The sequence below is a fragment of the Gekko japonicus genome, unplaced genomic scaffold, assembly GCF_001447785.1.
Source record: "Gekko japonicus isolate JY-2015 unplaced genomic scaffold, Gekko_japonicus_V1.1 scaffold1702, whole genome shotgun sequence".
NCBI lineage: Eukaryota > Metazoa > Chordata > Lepidosauria > Squamata > Gekkonidae > Gekko > Gekko japonicus.
Window position 1 is genome coordinate 279,865 of NW_015167103.1, and position 21,692 is coordinate 301,556.

At 42.6% G+C, this 21,692-nt stretch overlaps 1 protein-coding gene across 1 annotated transcript in view; it reads left to right on the forward strand.

The window, feature by feature from the left end:
* The first annotated feature begins 641 nt into the window (after nucleotides 1-641).
* The window catches only part of PRKX (protein kinase, X-linked), an 80,392-nt gene continuing 59,341 nt past the window's right edge, over nucleotides 642-21,692 (forward strand). Inside the window, exon 1 of the mRNA XM_015412935.1 lies at nucleotides 642-1,117. Within this exon, the coding sequence (XP_015268421.1) occupies nucleotides 931-1,117 (187 nt within the window). The 5' untranslated portion in view covers nucleotides 642-930. The remainder of the gene's footprint in view (nucleotides 1,118-21,692) is intronic.

The window sequence follows — 21,692 nt, forward strand, 5'->3', positions numbered from 1 at the left end:
AAAAAAACTTAAAAATTTCTGGCTACGGGCCTGTTCTGACTCCCTTCCCAGCACATGCTTCAGTGTCTTCCTTAGCGGCCAATGCTAAGGGGCTCCCATCCATGTGGCCTACTTTAGACCTCTCCCAGTTCTACGCGCCCATCGGAGCCAGCCACCCCGTCGATTTTCTAGACAACAGCCCTTTCCAACGTCCACCTTCCAACTGGCCACTCTATGCAGTCTGCGCCCACGAGGAGTCTGAGGGGCGCGAAAGAAAGACAAACGCAGGCGCATCAGGGGACGAGAGAAGGGGGCAGGTCAGAGCACGAAGCCTCAACAGAGGCGCTGAGGCTGGTGGCGGACTTCTGTTTCCTGGGCAAGGCGAGAAAGACCAGCGCGGCGGCGGCGGCCTAAGGGTTGTGCAATGTCCCTGTCAGGTCCTTCCATCTCCTAGACAGCGTGTGACTGGCTGGGGAAAGGAAAGAGCCCTCCGCATTACTAGCAACGGCGAGGTTTCATTCACGGGCAGGCACCCACAGCAGTTCCCCCAGCCGGGTTGCCACCGCCGTGGCTCCTCCCCCCCTCCTCTCTCTTTCTCTCGCTCCCTGCCCGCCCCGCCCCGCCCTCCCTCCCGAGGGCTCTGCCGCAGCTGCAGGGCGGGAAGCGCGCGAGGAGTGGAGGCGCACGACAGAGCTAGAGCGAGAGAGGCACGCGCGCAAGGGGAGAACAGAAGCAGCGCCCGGGCGCAATGTGGGGCGTCAGCCGCCGGCTTGCAGCTGCTGAGAAACAGAGGCAGGAACTGGCCTGGGCTCGGGGCAGCTGCAGTTGCTGAAGGCAGGGGGGAGGCCGAGCTGGCGCCGGCGACCCAAACTTTGCCCGTTTGCCTGACAGGACGCGCCTCTTTGAGTCTATTTTTCTTTCTTCTTTTTTTGGTCGTTTCCCCTTCCTCACATGGAGACGTTGAGCGCCGTGAGGGCGAAAGTAGGGGCGCGGAGCCCTGGCAGCTGCGAGGCGGCGGGACCCAGCCAGCCCAAGCCTGCCTCGTCTTCGAGTCCCGCTGGAAGAGGCTCTCCAGCTGCGGCGACACCGGAGTCCCACGCTTATAGACTGGAGGACCTGGAGACCTTGGCCACTGTGGGTGAGTGAAGGCGGGCTACAGCCAATGAAAAACAAAGGACGCGGGCAGAGAGACCGCACGCTCGCGCCCCCTCCCCCCTGGCCACCCAGGCGGGGCTGCGAGGCGCCTCTCATTGGCGGGAGGACCACCCTTTCTTCTCGCGTCCCCCCCACCCTTTCCCGCAGTACGAAACGTGGAGGGTTTCCTGGTCCCGAGTGCCGTAGCTCGACTGTCTGCGTAGCAGATCAGGTAGTGAAATATAGTCCCGCAGTGACCCTTCTTTTGAAAATGATTCTCAGAGAGTCAGGGCAACAGGAGAGCGGTTGCCACCGTTTCCCCTCCCCTGAGCACAACCCCAGAGGATGTTGCCGGCTGCTAACGCGGTGCCATCGCGGTCACAGTGGCAGATCTTTTGCTTCTTTGGGCTTCACACCAGCCGTTCGTGCCTTCTGCCGAGGGCCAGTTTGTCGGCTGACTTCTAGGCTCCCTCGCTGTTCTGAGTACTTAGCACTTCCTTCCTGTTTTCTTCTCTGGAAAGCTCCTCTGGTGCTTTATCGGAGACGGCACAAGGAGCTTTTCCAAATGTCAGTAGAAAAGCTGGCAGGTGCCACCCGGGGCTTGAGACCTGCCAAACCCAGCATGAAGAGGTCTCATAAGGTGTGAAGCTATGTGTGTGTACACACAGGTGAATGGATTTTGCAGGCTTCTCTCTCCGTATTATATTGGCACAAAGCTAAACCAGTTTTGTCAACAGTGTGTGGTCCTGTTTATCTGGGAATATTAAAACTATTCTGAGTTTGCAACCCACAAGCCCTTTGAACAGGAATATTTGCATGCAAAGTGCTTTGAGTCCAGTATCTTCAGTGGGTGTTCAGCTTATTTAACTGAATAATATGCAGTTTAAGCAGTGCATGGATTACAGTATGCTGTAAAGAATTTTGATGCTTGCGTTCACAAGAACTCTGTGTGAAGTAATTGTTTTAAGGTAGTATAATTTCATGCCTCTTCAGGTTAAAATGAGTATTTGACTAAATGTGTTAACTCTCTTTTATGGCTCCCTGACAAATTCTGTTCAAGTTCCTCTTAATATCAAACATGGTTTACATTTGTAGACTTGTTCCTGTGATCAACTGGTAGGCTTTCATTGTTATCTTAAGCACTCTAGCCATTGTTCACATGAGAAACATGAATGTGTTTCTGTATCCCTTCAACTTTGCAGGTTTTCTGGGGACTTTTAAATATTGAAAGACAAGGGAGCCCTCCTCTTACACAAAGACTTCTGTCCCAGATTTATCCTCTTCAGGGATGTTTGCTTCTGGTTAACATGGATGATTAGTATTAGCAGGTCACTAGAAAAAAACACCACACTTAGCTACAGTGAAAGAGGAAGGAGGTGGTACAGAGAAAAGCAGAGGATGTGATCACAGTGTCTTATTTTGTCATAATGCATTGTGATCATATCCTCTGCTTCTCTCCGTACCATCTCCTTCCTCATCCACTCTAAGCGTTCAATTTTCTAAAGTGCAGTAGTAGTCAGTAAGAGACGAGAACACATGATGGAAAAAAAACCCCTCTTTCTTTGCTTGGGTTTGTAGGTTTCAGGAAACAGCTTTTGGAAAGGTGTTTGGGCTGTGGGTATTTATTACTTGTTATTATCCTAACTGCAAGAACTTCCTAACTAGACAGTCTTTGCATTTGTATGGTTCTCAAAAGTGTAAGATGTGTTTGGATAATAAGCGGAGAGCTGTGAGCTCCTCTTTCCTGACTTTTCCAAGAAGAAAAAGCACTACTAGCTACCATAGGCTAATTGTTTTTATTACCAGATCTTCATGAAGTCTTTGCTTTTGTGTGTGCTTCTGTTGTATAGTGCTGTGAATGCTTAGCATCTTTTCTAGTCTGGTGATAGACAAAATAAAAAAGCAACAGTATTTCAGCTGACATCTTTATGGTCATCTGTCTGTCACCTTTGTAAGGATCTGTAAGGTGTTTAAGTATTATTTTTCTGTTGGGAAAAAATGTTGATTAAAAAGGTGATGTTAAAAGCTTGTCAGTTTGTATTCCCTTGTTAATCTTGGTTTCATACGGTTTTTATACTGATGTTGGGTTTGTGAACAATGAAAGACACTTCTGGCATGTATAGGTTCATATGCCCAGGCCTTAAAATTAATTATTTATGCATTATTATGTATGCACTCCTGCATACAATTTTGTATGCACTCCTGTGACTTAGGCACTGACTTTATTCATCGTGCCTACGTTTCCTTCAAAAAGTTCGGCCAGTGCCTCTTGCAGAATGAATTGGATGAATATATCAAATGGTCAGTCTAATCTTAAATTGCTTGTACAAATTGTATAAACACTTGGTTGTTCTCTTGTTGATATCAGTTGGATTGTATATAAGTTTCTGTGTAGCAGACACCATAGTACTTCTGAATTTCTGGTCAGGAATTTGAAGTCTGATTGCATTCAGTTTGGTATGCCGCAAAATTGTACATCTGGAGAAATCTAAGGGCTAAATGGGTTTAATGCTTTGAGCCAATTCAAGCAACCATTCATGTGCTAATTGGAGTTTGTGTGTTCATGAATGTACAAAAGAGTAAGAAAAATGCATGCCTCTTGGATTAGTCTTAATGAAGCCCAGTTTTTGCAAGTAACTGCATCCATCTACAATTTGGAAGCCTACAACTCGCTTCTTTGTGGTTATTTCTAGTGGTTATCTCTATTTTAGTCCTATAGGTGTTTCAAGGAATCCAGAATGGTGTGCTTTGTTCTCCCCTTTTCAGTTTTATCCTCACAACAATTCTGTGAGGCAGGACCAATTGAGAATATCTTGCCCAAGGTAACTCAGCAGTTTTCCTAGTAAGGTAAAGGTTTCCCTTGTTCAAAAGCCAGTTGTATCCGACTCTAAGGGGTGGTGCTCATCTCCATTTCCAAGCTGAAAACCTAGCGCTGTCCAAAGACTTCTCCATGGTCATGTGGCAGGCATGACTAAACACAGAGGGGCACAGAATGCTGTTACCTTCCCTCCAAAGCAGTACCTATTTATGTATCTACTTGCAATTTCTTGCTTTCGAACTCCTAGGTTGGCAGGAGCTGGGGCCAGAGATGGGAGCTCACCTCGTCATGTGGCACTAGGGTCTCGAACTGCAAAGCTACAGACCTTTGGTCTTACAGCTCAGCGTTTTAACTTCTGAGCAGTTTGGTGGTCTGCACTGTAAGCATTGCACCAGGTTTGAACCAGATACTCACCCAGCAGTCTGGCATTCAGAATGAGATGTGCTATTCTTGATTTGCCTGGACCTCTCACCTGGTCTTGGTACCACCAATCATGAAATCCTTTTGGACTGTCTCTCTGGGCTGGGATTGGGAAGCATCATTTAGTGGTGGTTCCAGGCCTACCTGTAGGGTGGGTTTCAGAAGGTGATACTGGCTTGGCCTTTGAAGTCCTGCAAGGTTCTAACATCCTCTATGCTCCTTAACATCTACATGAAACCACTGGGTCATCCAGAGGTTTGGGTTGTGTTGTCACCAAGATCTGGATGACACTCAGTTCTATCTTGTGCTTTTGGCTGATCCTAGGAGCACTGTAGAAACCCCAAACTGGTACCTAGAGGCAGTTTTGAAGTGGATGTGGCTAATAAACTGAAGCTTCATCCCCAAAAAAGGTGGAAGAACTACTAGTGGACAGAAGGATTTAAGGTGACCCAGGATTTAAGGGGCCATCATTCTTGACAGGGTTGCACTCCCCTTGAAGGAACAGGCCCATAGTCTGGGGGTGCTCTTGGAGCCATGCCTGCTGTTGGATAAGCAGGTGGTAGCCATGGCCAGGAATCCCTTCTATTAGCTTTGACTGGTTAGCCAGCTGTGACATTTCCTGGGTAGAAAAGATCTGTCCACTATGATGCATACCCAGGCTACATCTAGATTACTTCAGCTGGTGCAGAATGCCTGAGCCAGGATGTTGGGTGAGGAGGGTCATGGGGACTGTATTGGTCCAGTATTGGCCTATCTATACTGTCTCTCAATCTGTTTCTGGGCATAACTCATGGTGCTGGTCTTGACTGTCAAAGCCTTGTACAGGTTGGGACCACTATACCTGATGGATTGCCTACTCTTTTATGAACCTACCCACCCACTATGGTCATCTTTGGAGGCCTTGCTTCAGGTGTCTTCTGGGAAACATCTTCATTATGTTGTATGATAATTTACTGCTCACCCTCTACTATACCCAAACAGTGATTAACACATGGAATTCACTGCCACAGGAGGTGGCGGTGGCTACAAGCATGGACGGCTTCAAGAGGGAATTAGATAAACATATGGAGCAGAGGTCCATCAGTGGCTATTAGCCTAAGCAAATTATTAGTGTAAAAAACTGGGTGTGCTTTGGAGCTTCACAGCTTTTGACTCAGCTTAAACAACCATTACTTATGTTCATTGGGGATCCATCCCCTCCTTCCCCCGGAGACTTCTGGCACATTCCGAGAGCTCAGGAAACAAGTGTGTTAAATCCTACTCTGTATCAGGTAGAAGCAGTGAGAAACTCATGTTGGTTTTTACTTTCTCCAAACCTGATATGGTTGCATAAAAGACAGTATCTGTCAACTTGAGTTTTCTGAGAATTCTCGGTCCTCTGGCAGAGATGGTCTTGTCTCACCTTGTATTGGTATGGGCTTTGGAGAAGAAGCAGCAGTATTATCTTTCTCTGTGGCTTTCTAAAAGTGAAAGAAGATGTTACCCATTCCTTGGTTTTTTATTGTCCTGAAGAATTTGTGGAAGGGAAACTTTGTGCTGAGCATCTGGTGGACAAGATCGTAGGACGTAGCTATGTGAGGTTAAGATCTCCCCTTCTTGCTTAAATTTGTTGTAATTTGTTATGATATTTTATTGTAATTAATTTTTTTTAAATTATATGTTATTGTTTTAACCCGGCACACAGTGCCCTTGTAACCGCCCTGAGCCTTCGGGGTAGGGCGGGATATAAATGTAAAAATAAATAAATAAATAAATAAAGATTGCTACAAGCAGCTGTATTTGTGAACCTTTGGTATAAAAACACTGTTTAAATAGCTAAGTTTTAACATGATGCCTGAAAGAAAGAAGGGCAGGGTAATGAGGGCCATGCTACCAAGAATCCTTTTATCCCATGTCCATTAATCTGAAAGCCAGATAACTTACATTGATGTTCGGTATTATTGTTTTGAACAACTGGCATATAATTCAGGGCAGACTGAAGCTTCTTCTTGATTGTGCCTTAACACTGTAACTTGTTTTTTCAGAATGCAGTGCATTCCCCACCTGTAGGTTGACAGATCTGTTGCATCACACTGTTTCATCACTGTCAAAAAATGTCACCTGCCACATCTGAGACAAGTGCTTCTTTTTCTCATGCTTTAGCCAGATTACTTGATGGTGCATGTGAGAAATGCTGAAGAAGGTGAAGCACCAAATTTTGACATTAATGACTCTGTATCCATAATTAAGAAGGAGTCATTATAAGAATTCAAAAAGCAAACATGGGTAAATATTTAATTTAATTTATCTTTTGATCGTGGTAGTAATTAATGTAGCAGAAGGATGAGAAAGCAAAATATTATTTTTATGGCCAGGGAATGAAAAATGAAGCTAGCATACTTGTCACCTTGCATTGTGTGTGCATGCTTTTTACAAATAGCAATTTTATTGTTGAAAGGACTTCTTCTGTAACCCTTATGTGAATTTTTTGAAGTCTTATGGTATTTGACGGTTGATCTTCTGAAGTTTTGTTAACTGTATTTAGAGAGGTTAGGAAACTATCTGTGAAAATTTCAAAGGAAATAAATTACCCTGTACAAAATTGTGTGTTCTTTGAGGTAATAGAACATATTTTGTATTTCCCAGTCCAAAAGTTTTCACTTTTGTTTGTTATATTTAATTAGCACAAAGCCAAAAGACAATGACTAAAAATAGTATAAAGATGTTACAGAAACATATAGCACAGTGGATGAACAAGAGCACCAAAATGCCACAACAAGACTCCGGACAATCAGCTCATCCTTTATTCCCCTCTGATGCAGGCAAAAAGCCCATTGACATGTGTACACTCCATGACAAAGCCTCAGGACTATTGGAGACAGTGAAATCATCACCCAGAACTTGAACAAAACACAGCAGGGGGAGCAGACCCAGCAACGAAGTCATAGGGATTGGCTTAAACCTGCAGGTTACAAACCGTACTCTAACCAACCATAACAGTGACAGAAACTGTATCTGATCATCACTCATCAAAAGCCTATCTCGAGTGAGAGCATGTGTTGTGTTCTGTTCTTTTGTATCATCATTTGCAGTGCATTTTTGAACTTCCTTTGGTCCTCTTCCTTTGATTCTCTTTTTGGCTTTGTACTGGTGTATTGATTACCTGCTCGTCTCCCCCCCCCAGATATTTTAATTGCTGAATGCCATATATATTGGATGATGACATGATTCAGAATGATAAACCATAATTTATGGTTATATTAAAGGTCTGGGGGAGCGTGGTGGCTCAGAGGTTAAGATGCTGAGCTGCAGATCAGAAGACCTATAGCTTGGCAGTTCAAGAACCGAGTGCTGCGTGATGGAGTGAGCTCTCGTTTCTGGCCCCAGCTCCTGCCAACCTAGCAGTTTGAAAGCAAGGAATTGCCAGTAGATAAATAGGTACTGCTTTGGTGGGAAGGTAACAGCTTTATATGTGCCTCAGCATTTAGTCATGCCAGCCACATAACCACGGAAATGTCTTTGGATAGCGCTTGCTCTTCAGCTTGGAAATGGAGATGTGCACCACCCCCTAGAGTCAGATTCAACTAGCTTTCAAGCAAGGGAAACCTTTACCTTTGAAAGGTCTGGAGGACCCTAGGGCTTGTGTGTTTTCTCTTTTCCTTCTTATGCTCCCACTTCCCATGATCTAAAGACATATGCTTTCACTAACAGTAAAAAAAAATAATTAAAAAATCTATCATTGTGTCCAGTGCAAACTTTGGTTTAATTCCGGTTTGTAGAAAAGAGAGCGAATCCTTAGTTGAGTTTGGATGCAACAGTAAACTACTGTTTCCTTCAGAAGTTATTAGATGGCTTTGCCTGAAGGGTTGAGGAGGGAATTCTGAACTTGTGGATAAGAACATAAGAGAAGCCAATGTTGGATCAGGCGAATGGCCCATCTTCCCTATCATCCTTCAGTACTCCTTTTACCCCTTGGTCATCGAAGGGCCCCACTGCCTCCCTGGCTGGTTTCCTACTTCTAATGTATTTGAAGAAAGTTATATTGCTGGTCTTTATATTTTTTGCCATATGCTCCTCATATTCCTTTTTTGCCTGCCTGATCACAGACTTGCATTTTATTTGCCACAGCCTGTGTTCCCTTTTATCAACCTCACTGAGACTAGCTTTCCACCGCTTAAAGGAATCCTTCTTACCTTTTACAGCTTCCATTACTTTGTTTGTTAAACATGCAGGCCTTTTTCCTGTACCTATTTTTGCCTTTCCTAACCTGCGGTATATATTTTTTCTGAGCCTCTAGGATTGTAGTTTTAAATAGTCTCCAACCTTTCCCAATGGTTTTTACCCTTTCTACTTTTCCTTTCAGTTTCTTCCTCATATGTCCCCTCATATCAGAGAAGTTAACCCTTTTAAAGTTAAAAGTGGTTGTGTCGGTCTTTTTGGGCAACATTTGAACTGAATAAAGACCTGATTATTTCTAAATGGTCTCTGATGAGTAACCGAGTTCCACAGAACATGCGTAATGTCCGCTACCTTTGCACCAGGCAGGCAAGTCACCATACGGTCAGTATGCGGTTTTGCCACCCAGCTGTCTACCTGCCTAAGGATCGAATCACCAACTACCAAGAGCCCCCATCCCTTCCCCCCTCCCTCCCTGCCCAGGGATGGTTCTTTGGTGCAAAAGGATACCCGTTCACCAGCTGAAGAAGAGGTCCATTCAGAGGGCACATTCCCCTTATCCTCAGCATGGTGCCCTGTTCCCTCTCGACCCTCATGCTCCCTGGCAGCGGCGGGGCTGCCATAACCAGAGTGGGACATATCTAGCAAGTCCCCGAGAGTCTTCATGTGCCTAACTGACTGTCTCTGCTTCTCCAGGTCAGCCACCTGAGCCTAAAGGGAACAAATTCATTCCTTGAGAACTAGGAGCTCCTTGCACCGAGCACACACACAAGACTTTTGTCCAGTGGGCAGATAGTCATACATGTGACGCTCCGTGCAAGACACTGGATAGCCCCCAACCCCCTGCTGGCATTCTGGCATCATAATTGCTTTTTAAAACAATAATTATATATAATCTCCCTTTAAAACCCTTTAAGTGGTTTTCCTTGTAGAAGTCTACTTACCTTACTGGGCACCCAAGAAGACTCGGGCTTTGGCCTTTTGGCTGCCTTAAATAGAAGCTTCCCCTCAGCAGAGGGTGTGACCAGCAGCTATGCACCCAGTCACTCAGTCAAACAACGACCCTTTCACACCCTATCTCAAGCAGGCAGGACTCTGCAGCAACTCACAACTCACCCACACACTCACAAACACAGTCCCCCACACAGTACCCTCTCAGGTAAATCACCTCAGCTGAAAGTAAGTAAAAAAACCACTCACCCCTCTAGCAGCTCTATCTCCTGCCCGTTCTCAGAACTCAGCTCTGAGGAATCCCTCTCCTCAGGTTCTTCACACAATAGCAAACTGATTTATTGTTGTCTCTGAACCATTTTAATGTCTGGTACAATTCTCCTGAAAATCTAAAGCCAATCTTTATGCATTTTGATATAATAATGATTACTTAAAAGTGGTCAAAGAGTAGTTGTACCTGACAACTTAAAAATCTTGGCATCAGGTGTAGTGAAGATGTATGGCTAGTAGAATGCGATCAGAATAGAAGAATGTTCACTACAGCTCTGTGTAATACTTTTTTTGTGCAGTCATTTTCTATGCAGCTCAAGATCAAATATTCATGTATCCATTCTGACAAACTATAAATAGCACTTTTAACATTTCAGAAAGATGCTGAAAACACACGAAGGCGAAATTGTTAGAAATGTAGTACTCATTGCATGGCTTACAAAGAGCCACATCCTCCAGCACTATCAAACAAGAGCCATATCCCACAAAAAAGTGCACTATAAGATATAATTATTAATATTAAATGTTAATTTAATTCTGGGTATAACCTTTCAGAAGAAGTGTGCATGCACACGAAAGCTTAGACCCAGACTTAAACTTTGTTGATTTTTTTTTTTGTATTTTTTCATGTGTGTGTATGTGTGCATGTGTGTCATGGCAACGTCCGGTGGCTGACCCCTACTGGGGGCTTGGAGGATATTCAGAGAGGTGGCTGAATAAAGCCTGCCCCTATCCTCCCAACTGCTGGTATTTCAAGGAGGTCTCCCATCCAAGTACTTGCCAGAGTCGACCCTGCTTAGCTTCCGAGATCGGGCTTGCCAGGGCTATCCAGGATAGGGCAAACTTAGTTGGTCTTAAAGGTGCCACTGGATTCAAACTTTGTTCTGTTGCTTCAGAACAACACAGCTACTCACTTGAATATTACACATGTAACTATAACTACAACCTTTTAAATTACCAATGTACCTCTGCTCATGTACGCTTATTTTTCCTCATCACTATTGAACCTTCGCTAGCCTTTGTATATGTGGAGTGAGTGGAAGGGCTTACCTCTGTGTCTTCCTGCTCTCTCCTCTTTATGAGGTATAGCAGGCTAGGCAAGAGAGTGGGATTGACCAAAACACCTGGATGAGGGCCAACTGGCCCAGGAGGAAGGGGAGTAAAATAACCACTCCACTGTAGCCAGCATGCTTTCCTCTTGGGTGTCTGCTGTGTTGGTGATAGTAGTTTTACTCCCTCTTCTCTGCAGCCAGCTTTCTGTCCTCTCAGCATTTGCCCTGGTGCCAAGATGAGAATGCAGAAGCTGTGAGGAAGGGTGGGGGCTTATCAGAGAGGATGGGCTGTTTAGTTCCATCTGTGCCATGAGGCCTGCAGTGCAATGAGGCTTACAGTTTACCTGCCAACCATTCCCTCTGGAGGTGGGTGTTTTAAGGTGTGAGCCAGCTGATAACCAGCAGCATTGCTAGGCAATGGCCTTTTCCTGAAACATGGGGCTTGTACTGCATGGTGGAATGGTGGTCAGAAGAGCAACAGATGGCATGTCAAAGACCGACACATGGCTCCTGAGCTACTGAGTGAGCATTTTACTGGAAGAAAGCAACTTACATAGTAATCCAGTTTATTGCATTGTTCATTGTAAATATCATACTGGTCTTACTGCATTGTTTTAAAATTTTGTGATCTGCCTTGATCACAACAAAAAAAGGTGGATGATTAATGAAATATAATATTTTAATCATAAAATTAGATGTTTGTCTAATATGAAGAATGGAAGGTTTATGTTTAGATTGGGTTTATGTTTTATTATTTTAGTCAAGACAAGTTTGTGAGATTTAAGAATGACAGTATAAACATAAGGATTTACTGGATTGGGACAAAGGATTAGCAACCTGCCAGATTCCTCTCAGCAGATTGCATGTACAGCATCAGAGTATACTGCTGCTCCAAGTTTTTGTCATTGTCCTCTGATATTCACAGTGCCTTGTAATATACATGTTCTGTTTAACCTTGTAGCTAATAACTACAATAGGTCTGCCCAGCATTAATTGAGTAGCAATTGTTTTTGAAAAGCCATCTAACATAGTTGCCATCACTAAACATTTACTGATGAATTCCACATATTGATTATGTCACATCCCCAAACTAATTATCCTAGAATAGATTCTGAAATTGGTGTTAGTTGTCTAGATGTAAGTCAGGAATTGCAGTGTACTATGTGTTTAAGACTAGTGATTAGGAAAGGGTGCTACATTGACAACTGCTCCCTTTTGCTGTCAGTCAAGATTTGATGGGTCATAGGGCATAATGCCTGCACACCTGTCTGCAATTAGAAAGGAATGAGTGGATGAGCATTTTGCCTCCTGGCCAAAAGCGGGGGGGGGGGACAGTGATTAAATTACTGGTGTAGCTTCCGCCTGGAAGATGCACTTGAGGAAGGTTCACCTCATGTTTTCGAAATTGAAGCTTTGGAGGAATTATAGTAACTTCTGTGATGTTCTGGGTTCATATTTTCATCACAATATGCTTACCTAATTAGCTATTAGCTATTGTAGAATTGTGTTAAATTGTGCACTGGAAACCCCTGTTGTATTGAACTGCAAACCATCTAACTTAACCATGTGTATATTTTTAACATTAATTTATCTGTACAAGACTGGATTCAGCTGGAATTGAGCTCTGTTGTCTGCTGCTGATTGTATTAGTTTTTTCCCTGTTCCCTCCTGGAACATATTTAAAATATGAGTTTTAAATATGCAACTGGGTGCCTAACCTTGTACATAATTTCTTCACAAGAGTACAGCTTTGAAGTATACTTATCTTTGTTATTTTCAGTAAACTGGTAATTCTACAAGCATAGATTTTGACTAGATTGTTAGTAGAATGTGGTGGTAATACTTGGCATAAGAGATCCAAAAATAAACACCCTCCCTTCTATTGCATGCCTGCAAACTTAGTTTGCTAGTTCATATACTGATGGACAGATTGTACCCTAAAGATGGCTGCACTTGCCAGATTCGCAGATGTGTGTATATACAGATAAAAGTCGGTAGCTCAGCAACTTACTGTCTGCATGTCGGTGGAACCAAACACTACCAAACCAGCTCAGCAACATTTTATCTAAGGTCACATCTATACAAGGAACAAACTGTGGCTAGTATTGCATGGTGGTCATTTCAGTAATGCTACTACAAAATTCACTCACTACTTGCTGCCTACAGTGTCTTCATACCATTTTTTGGAAAATGCTGGGAGTTCCTTGTAAGTCACAGTCCCTAGGTCTTTAAGCTCTTGCAAAGGGTAGAAAATATATTTAGGCTAATCATGCAAATAAGTTGGTGAAAGTGAGTAGCCTACCTTTCCATATATATACCAAACTAAGTTGTTTTTTGTATACCACAAGCCTAAATGGTGTGTGTGGGGAGGGAGAAATCATAAAATTTGGTTGCTGGAAGGCAGTTCTGACCAATGTTGAGAAGGTGGTTGGCTATTTACAAATATGATTTAGACCAAATCTCTGTTTAGTTGCCCCGTGATTTCCCCTCAAGTGTATATTAATGTTCTAGCAATACTTTCAGCCATATGTATGGCTCTAGAGCCTACATGTGCCTTGGTGTTTAGTCATGCCAGCCATATGACCACGGAAACGTCTTCAGACAGCACTGGCTCTTCGGCTTGGAAACGGAGATGAGCACCGCAACCCTAGAGTCAGATTTGACTGGCTTTCGAGCAAGGGAAACCTTTACCTAGAGCCTACATAACACTCCTAAAAAATAACATGAGACTATTACTCGTAGGAGCTGGCTCCTGATATTTAGTATGCCTGTGTTTTTGAGAAATTTAGATTGCAGAAAGGTGTTTCTGTTTTGGCTTTGAAGTACAGGAAAGCTTTTTTGATTTCTCCTTTTCCACCTGCTTTCAGCACTTTCCAGACATTTTAAAATTGAAGTGCTATAGGTATCACTCTTTGTCAGTCTAGCAGCCATTTTGCAGGGGGTGTCAAACATAAGGCCCACGGGCAGGAACTGGCCCATCCAGAGCTTTTATGTGGCCCACAAACAACTAGTGCAAGGGAGGGAACAGAAGACTGTTCGGGGGGGGGGGGGGGGGGGAAAAAAGAGTGGTGGGGGGGGGGGGGGGGGAGTGGGCACAGCCACTATGATTGTGGCTTCAGTGTGGTAGAACAACCTTGGCTGCAGCAGTCAAGCAGTGTGGGAGTGTCTGCCCAGTGCTGCACCACTGGCTCTCCAGTTTGCCCATATTGGTTTTTCTTGGCACCTCCTTCCCAGCCCATGGAGTCTTGCAGTGAGGATACACCAACTCGGAGCTTACTAGCTTGCTGTCCTTTATACAGTTTACGTTTTATGACACACATGGCCCAGCCCGACAAAGTGACATTTATGTCTGATCTGGCCCTTGTAACAAATGAGCTTCACACTTCTGATTTACACTGAGTGTAAGTCTTACTAAACTTGCTTTTGAGCCACAACATATGTCAATCTGGGATATTTTTGCATATCTTAAAATTAATAGGTTCATGTTCCAAAAACAAATGGTTGTAGAAAAAAATCCTAATTCTCCCTTCTCGGTAGTTGTACAATGTTAATTTTTGTTCATTGTTGTACAGCACAGAATGCAAAATGTGTTCTCAGTAGCATATGTGTTTTCCGAAGGAAAGAGGAACACTGCTTTGTTCCATGCAAGAACTGAAATGGTTCTGCTGTGGTCATGGGCTAGAGCAGGGGTGGCCAAACTGTGGCTCGGGAGCCACAGCTTTCACACATATTGTGTGGCTCCTGGCAGGGCAGCTGGGGAAGTGGAGGCATGCCTCTCCAATTGATCTTCCCTTCCCCAGCCAGTGTTCCCCTCCGAGGTAGGCTTGAGGCACGGGGAGCAGAGAAAGAAAGCAACTTTAAATACATTCTCAAAGCCCCCTCCCAGCCTACAAATATCATTGTATAAATAAATATAATTATCAATATCTATTTTTACCCATTTTGTTTTTATTTTTGGCAGTCTCATTTAATGTTAATAAAAAGCAAATTTGCATTTTTCAATAAAAACATGTCTAATATTTGCTCATGTCATGCGGCTCTCAAACATCTGACATTTATTCTATGTGGCTCTTATGTTAAGCAAGTTTGGCCACTCCTGGGCTAGAGTGAGTGAATTTAAGGGGCAGAGCAGTAGTGAGTATTTCAAATTTTGCTGCAGTATTTTTGAGAGAATTTTACTAATTCGTAATGATGCTTTGCTGAGCCTCATGTTGCATCTCCTTTAGATGTGAACCAAAATGCATGAAGGTTTTTACTAGGAATTAGAAGGGAGGTGATAGAGACATATTTATCTGTAAGAATGCATATTTGTATCTTCATGCTAAAGATATGATGCCTAGATTACAAACATGAAAGGGGTGTTCTTAATGAAGACTTAACCTCTTCTGATGATGTTGCAGCAAATGAGACACAGAGGCTTTTCACTTCATTGGGTAGAACAGGACACTGTCTTTTTTTCTTGAATGGCTAATCTGTTCTTGTAGTAGAGAAATTTCGATTGACTAAGTATAATAGTACCTCTTGTAATTTGAAAGACTCTTTAAAGTATGTAGGATTGCTGTTTTGTAGATGGTAAAACTTGTTTTCCAAGGTTTAAATTAAGGAGGAAGGGAGGAGGGTAAATAGCTTTGTGAGTACATGATCTAGTGAAGCATGCCCTAGCCACATTTTTGTATGTGTGTTGCACTCTAATGACTTTATATTGCATAACAAAGGGATCTAGGTAGAGGGAATATGGTATGGCTTGGTTTAGAGGGGCCAGCCTCATTTTGGAGGGAGATGTCCACACAGTGCTGAAGGCTAAGAACAAATTTCTCTTCATTCCTGTCCTAAACAGTAGCGTGAATGAGCTTTGTCCATTTCATATCTGCCTTCAAAACCAGGAAGTGAGAATGACAGGTCTCCTTCACAGTACAAAGTGAAACTTACAAGATGAAGTAAGTGCTGTGAAATGTGCAGCCTTCAAATGAACCAGAATACCTAACTCAGTATAAAATGAAAGTTTTCCTGTGGCTGGCAATAAAGTCAGCCTAGCTTTTTTGGACTTCTGTTGGGTTTTTTTGGTTAGGCTTTATGAATAGGATTTAGTAAGTACTGTTTGCTGAAGCTACTATGTGGAGAAAGATAGCACAGAGCCTTCAAACAACAAAAGCAACAAGAAGTTTATAAAACTGTGTAAACATGAGAAGGGGAAGATTTGCCAGTTCTTGCTGGTGAAGCTACTGTAACATACATACAAATATATCACTGTATATATTTTCCCTGTGAAGGGATACTATTATTGGCATTCAAAGAATGTGACAGCCTAAAGATGAAGGAGTAGCCTGAGGGAAAGCATGAATACCATAAATGAGTAACAACTGCACAGTTACTGTACTAAAAATAATAATCTGGAAAGATACTAAAATAATGACTTAAAAAAACTTAAAGAAGAGTTTATTGAGTAGGTTGATCATGCACAGGGACATTAACTGGAACTTATTCATATAATAATACTCTATTAAGGTGATGACCAAGGAAAACAGAACAGAGGAGGATCAGAGCATCATTGATGATAGTGTGTCGCAGGCCTGATTGTGTACAATGGCATGCTGTAGGTAATTTCCAGTGCTTGGCAAGATAGTAGCATCCGCATCACTTTACCCAGATGGAATTTTAACCATGGATATGTGTTAAACAGACATACCAGTATAAAAGCTTTTAGAATATTAATTTGCCAAGAGAACATTATTTTCCTTTCACAGTGTTTTAGATGTATGTTCCTGAAAGTGTATTTCAGAGAATTTTCAAGACTTGTAGACATCAATGTAAAATAAAAGTAATTCAGCAGGCTCTGCCTCCTTGTAGGATAGTTGGTTGACATATTGCCTGCAATAATTTATCTATCTTACAGGTGGTCAGCAAAATACTCTATTCTTCCACCAGTGTGTCTTATGGAATATACCCAGTGGAGTGCAAGAGATTCTGTAAGAAGGAAAGCCATAGATACTTCATTTCTTTGTTAGTAGATATGACATGTTTAAGATTTGGCTGATTCCCCCCCCCCCTTAAAATTCAGTGGCACAATGTGGCAAGTTGATATAACATGTGGGATCTTGGTACACTCTACTCTTCAAAAGCCAGATTTTGTAGGAAGATGCACTCTGGTGCAAACTGATCAATCTCTCACCAAAACAGATTCCATTTGTTAATATAGGAATATTAACTGTATTTGGTTTTAATAAGGGAAGGTTGTTAATCCTTCACAGATTGTGTGATATAATGAGTTAGGCTACATTCCTACTCTCCTTTGCAATCTGTTTTCCTGATGAAGGTAAACAGATTGCTTCTTCTAGTTGGCAGACAGGCATGGCAGTAAAAATGATAGAGAGGTCCCTCCACCAACAGCTTCCCATCATTAGAGATAGTAAGTAGGATGAGGTTTTAAAATTTATTTATCTTCTATCCCTCCCTTGTCCCATCAACAGTAAAGTGAGGCACGTCAAACCAAATGAGATCCACTCTGACCCTTTCTTATCCCAGGTGAGAGAGAAAGTGGTTTAAGATTTAGGAGAGAAAAGAAGAAGAGATTGGATTTATACCCCACCCTTCACTTACCCGAAGGAGTGGCTTACAATCTCCTTTCCTTTCCCCTCCCCACAACAGACACCCTGTGAGTAGGTGGGGCTGAGAGAGCTCTCTCGAGAACTGCCCTTGAGAGGACAGCTCTGAAAGAACTTGTGACCAATCCAAGCTCACACCAGCAGCTGCATGTGGAGGAGTGGGGAATCAAACCCAGTTCTCCCACATTAGAGTCCACGCTCCTAACCACTACACCAAACTGGCCCTCAGAGCCTAAGAGCATTTGATGTCTGTAAATTCATATTAAAGCACAAAGCAAACATAGATTTGTCCCCACACACATTAGGGATGGGCACAAACTGGGAAAATGTATTTCGTTTCATTCATGGTTTGTGGTGTGCCTGGTTTGTGAACTATGAACTGTCACAAAATTTTAGTCTCCAGATGAACTGGTTCAGTTCATGAGGTTTGTAATCTAGTAGAATGCCTCCCCCAGCATGCTAGAGACACCAAACTCACAGGGAATCTTTGGTTGACTCTCCTCAAGGTGCCCTCCAAGTTCGGTGTGGATTGGATTAATGAGGTCCAAGTTTTTGTTGTTGTTCAGTCGCACAGTCGAGTCCGACTCTTCATGACCCCATGGACCACATCAAGTTACAACCCCCCAAATAAGGTGTCCCATCCTTCATTGTTTTCAATGGAGGGGAAAAAACAGCATAAAGAAAGAAAGGACCATAGAAGCCCAGCAGAATAGAATCAGAGAACCTCTGCAGTAGAAACTGGTGGGGGTCCCAGCAGAACCAGTGCAATGTACAGAGTGCCCAGCAGAACCCAGTGCCAGTGTGGCAATCTCAGCTCAACAGGAGTGTTGTCAAGCACAGAATCACACTCCAAAGGGGGGGGGGGTTGGAAGCCCAGAAGAACCAGTGCAATGTACTATTGCCCAGCTGAACCCAGTGCCAATGTGACAATGATAGCTCAATCACAATCGAAGCAACAGGGGCATTTTTGCAAGCCCAGCAGAACCAGTACAATGTACAAAGTGCTCAGCAGTACCATTGCAATCATAGAATGCCCAGCAGAATCCAATGTCACTGGTACCGCATGCTTAAAAGGACTGATCTCAAAGTACAGAGTCACAAATCCATGCAAGGGGGAGGATTTTGCAAGCTCTGTGCAAGAAAATAGGAACGCAAAGGAACACCAGCAAAGAGAGGGGGGACCTCTTAACATTGAAAAGAAGTTTGTTAAATATTTTGATTGAGCAGAGAAAGACTGTCTGGAAATATATCCTTGCATGTATTGCTGATGAACTGCTTGAAAGTTTGGGGTGGTTGACCTGTCATAAACTTCAGTTCAGAAACCATGAACTGCCCAAAATTGATCACAAACTTTCATTTGTGAGCTGGTTCGCACCTATCCCTACCCCACCCACATACTGCTATTAGCCCCAGCAGGCAACCTGCCATCCCTTGCATACCAAAAGAATAATGGGGTTGAGGGGCTACTTTTAAACAAAATAATAAAAGCGAGTGCTTATCTCTTCACCATGTTGTGCCTTACATGGGTGCTTGAAGTATTTTATTTCTTCTGAACAGGCTCTTATTTCAGCAGAAAGCTAGGCTACAGGAGAAATGTGGGGAGAAATATGCACAGAAGTGTGATACGGTGCTGGCTGGGGATGGGGGATGTTCGGTTCTCTTTGACTGGCCCACTCTGCATTGGTTTAAAAATAGGTGCATTTGTGCTCATGTGTATATTACAGCCTCTGCTAGGGAATCCTGGAAAAGAAGGAAAAACTTCACCTAGTACAAGTGGACATTTTTCACTTTAAAAAGTGGAAGCTTTCTTGTATCTGGCTGAATCTTTTCTGGGATGACCTTAGAGTGACAGATACAACCTCTGAGAATTTCATCCTCAGTTGAATTAAAAACTAAGTTATACATTGAAAGAAATGGAAGTGAATACAGAACAGGGGGGAAATCTGAATATGTGTAATAGTTATAATAAATGGAATAAAAATATTAACTGTATGAAAATTACAATATACCAAATCTAGGTTTAACATTTTTTGCAGTCTGAATACGTTATGCAAATTCTCAGCTCCTTTCTTATTTTGCCTAATTAAATATGTGTCTTAGATTCATTTTACATTTAGAAAAGTCTGAAAAAGATCTTGATGAATGGAATGAGAAATAGGCATGGATACTTTGCTTATTATGTGCTGGATGCAGAGAACCACACTTGAAGTTGTTGCTTGTGTAGCAGATCTTTTGCATTGTCTGCAACTCCCCAAAAAGCAGCTTGTGAGTGTCACATGGGAATACTGTGAGATAGAGTTTGGGGGCAGCTCAAGTGGGAAATCAGACTTCATTATTGGATGAACAGAACTGTATTCTGTTCTTTCAAGGACATATTTGGATCCAACCCTATAAGATATTGTAGTAACTGTAAATTTCTGTTTTTATATGTAGAAGCACATTGATTTTGTTTAGTTGGTTGGTTAATTGAGTTTGTTTAGTTGGTTGGTTAAAAATATTAGAAGTAAAGCATGGTTACTTTAAAATTTTAGGATAATTGTGGATAATTCTTCTAGATGTGAGGTATGCTTCATCCAGTTTCTTTGTTGTGCTAGGACAGTGATGGCGAACCTTTTAGAGACCGCGTGCCCAAACTGCGACTCAAAACCCACTTATTTATCGCAAAGTGCCAACACGGCAATTTAACCTGAATACTGAGGTTTTACTTTAGAAAAAACAACTTATACATTAACTTAAGATGATCCAAACAAAGTAAGAAAAGCAATCCCAAATGCTTTCATTTACTTAAAATTATTTGGAAGAGAATTCAACACTTTAACGATGGTCTGGGCCTGGCTGGGGCGATGGCACACATGCCCATAGAGAGGGCTCTGAGTGCCACCTCTGGCACCCATGCCATAGGTTCACCACCACTGTGCTAGGAGTAGAATCGGTGTTGGCACACCCATTTGCTTCTAGGCACTTGTGAACTATATCTTTAATTAGCATCTACAATGCCCATGGCATCCATGACAAGTCACCACCTCCCCTCCTAAGGCCTGTACTTTTTAAAGCATTTTTAGCAAACTCTCTGTTTCACTTCTCTGACCCGGATAGCCCAGGCTCACCAGATCTCATTAAATCTGGATTGTAAGCAAGGTTGGCCCTGGTTAGTTCTTGGATGGGAGACCACCAAGAAAGTCCAAGGTTGCTGCGTGGTGGCAGGCAATGACTAATGACATCTGAAAGCCTCTTACCTTGAAAACCCTAGGGTGGCGGTAAGTTGGCTGTGACTTGACGGCACTTTCCACCTCCACCATCTGTCTCACGCTGCATTCCTTTTCTCCCATGGTGAATACTGCTCTGTTGTACCATATAGGAATTTATGTAATCTTTTAAAAGAGACTATAATCCTGAATGTGAGCACATCTACATAATTTCCTTTGGTTACTCACACCTTACATTTGCTTTTCAATAGGATGGATGAACACTTTTTTTTCTCCCTTAGCAAGGCTATACCCTCTTCCCTCTCTGACAGTTACCTGGCTCTCCTGGAATTTTTAAAGGGTCGGGGCTACCACAAACACAGTGGTAACTGAAAAAGTTGTTCTTAAAAACTAAAACAAATTAAAAAGTAAAGAAAAAAGGTTATAGGTAAACCTGTTCATGAAAAAAAAAAATGAATTTCATACAAGCAACAGTATCACAAAGTAAAGATATGTTCTATTGAGGTTTCGAAATGGAACATGGACCAAACATGTTCTGACAATATTTACAGCATTGGTCCATTTTCTCAAAATAATAAATGCAGTGTACTCCTGTATAACAAAATGTACTGAAATATAAATACGTGTGTCTGCACACACACACACAGACACACACAGAGGGATCTTTAGCCTCAATAAATCCTTTGTGCAATGCCCACAATATCAAATGTCAAAAATGCTGATAGACTTTTGCCATCTGGTTGAACCAGTTATATCTAATACTGCTTTTACAAAATGATTTCCAGTAGCCGCAGCATAGTTAATTAATCTACTACACTTTTCAGTGGAAATACAAAGTTACCGTGATCTAGCATGAAAGGATAAAAATGTCTTGGTAACACTCGTTTGCTTTCACCTAGTTAATGATGTATCTTCAGAATTATCAAGCATTTTGAGTCCTTTTGTATATAAAGCACTTTGACCCAGTTCCGGTGATTAAGGTTGTGACAACCTGATTTGTTCATCATGGTATGTGTGTGAAAACCACACTCCTACATACACATTGGGTAATCTTGCAGTTCAGTCCTGCTAATCTGTCTTGTACTGGTAAACAAGAAGTGATGTG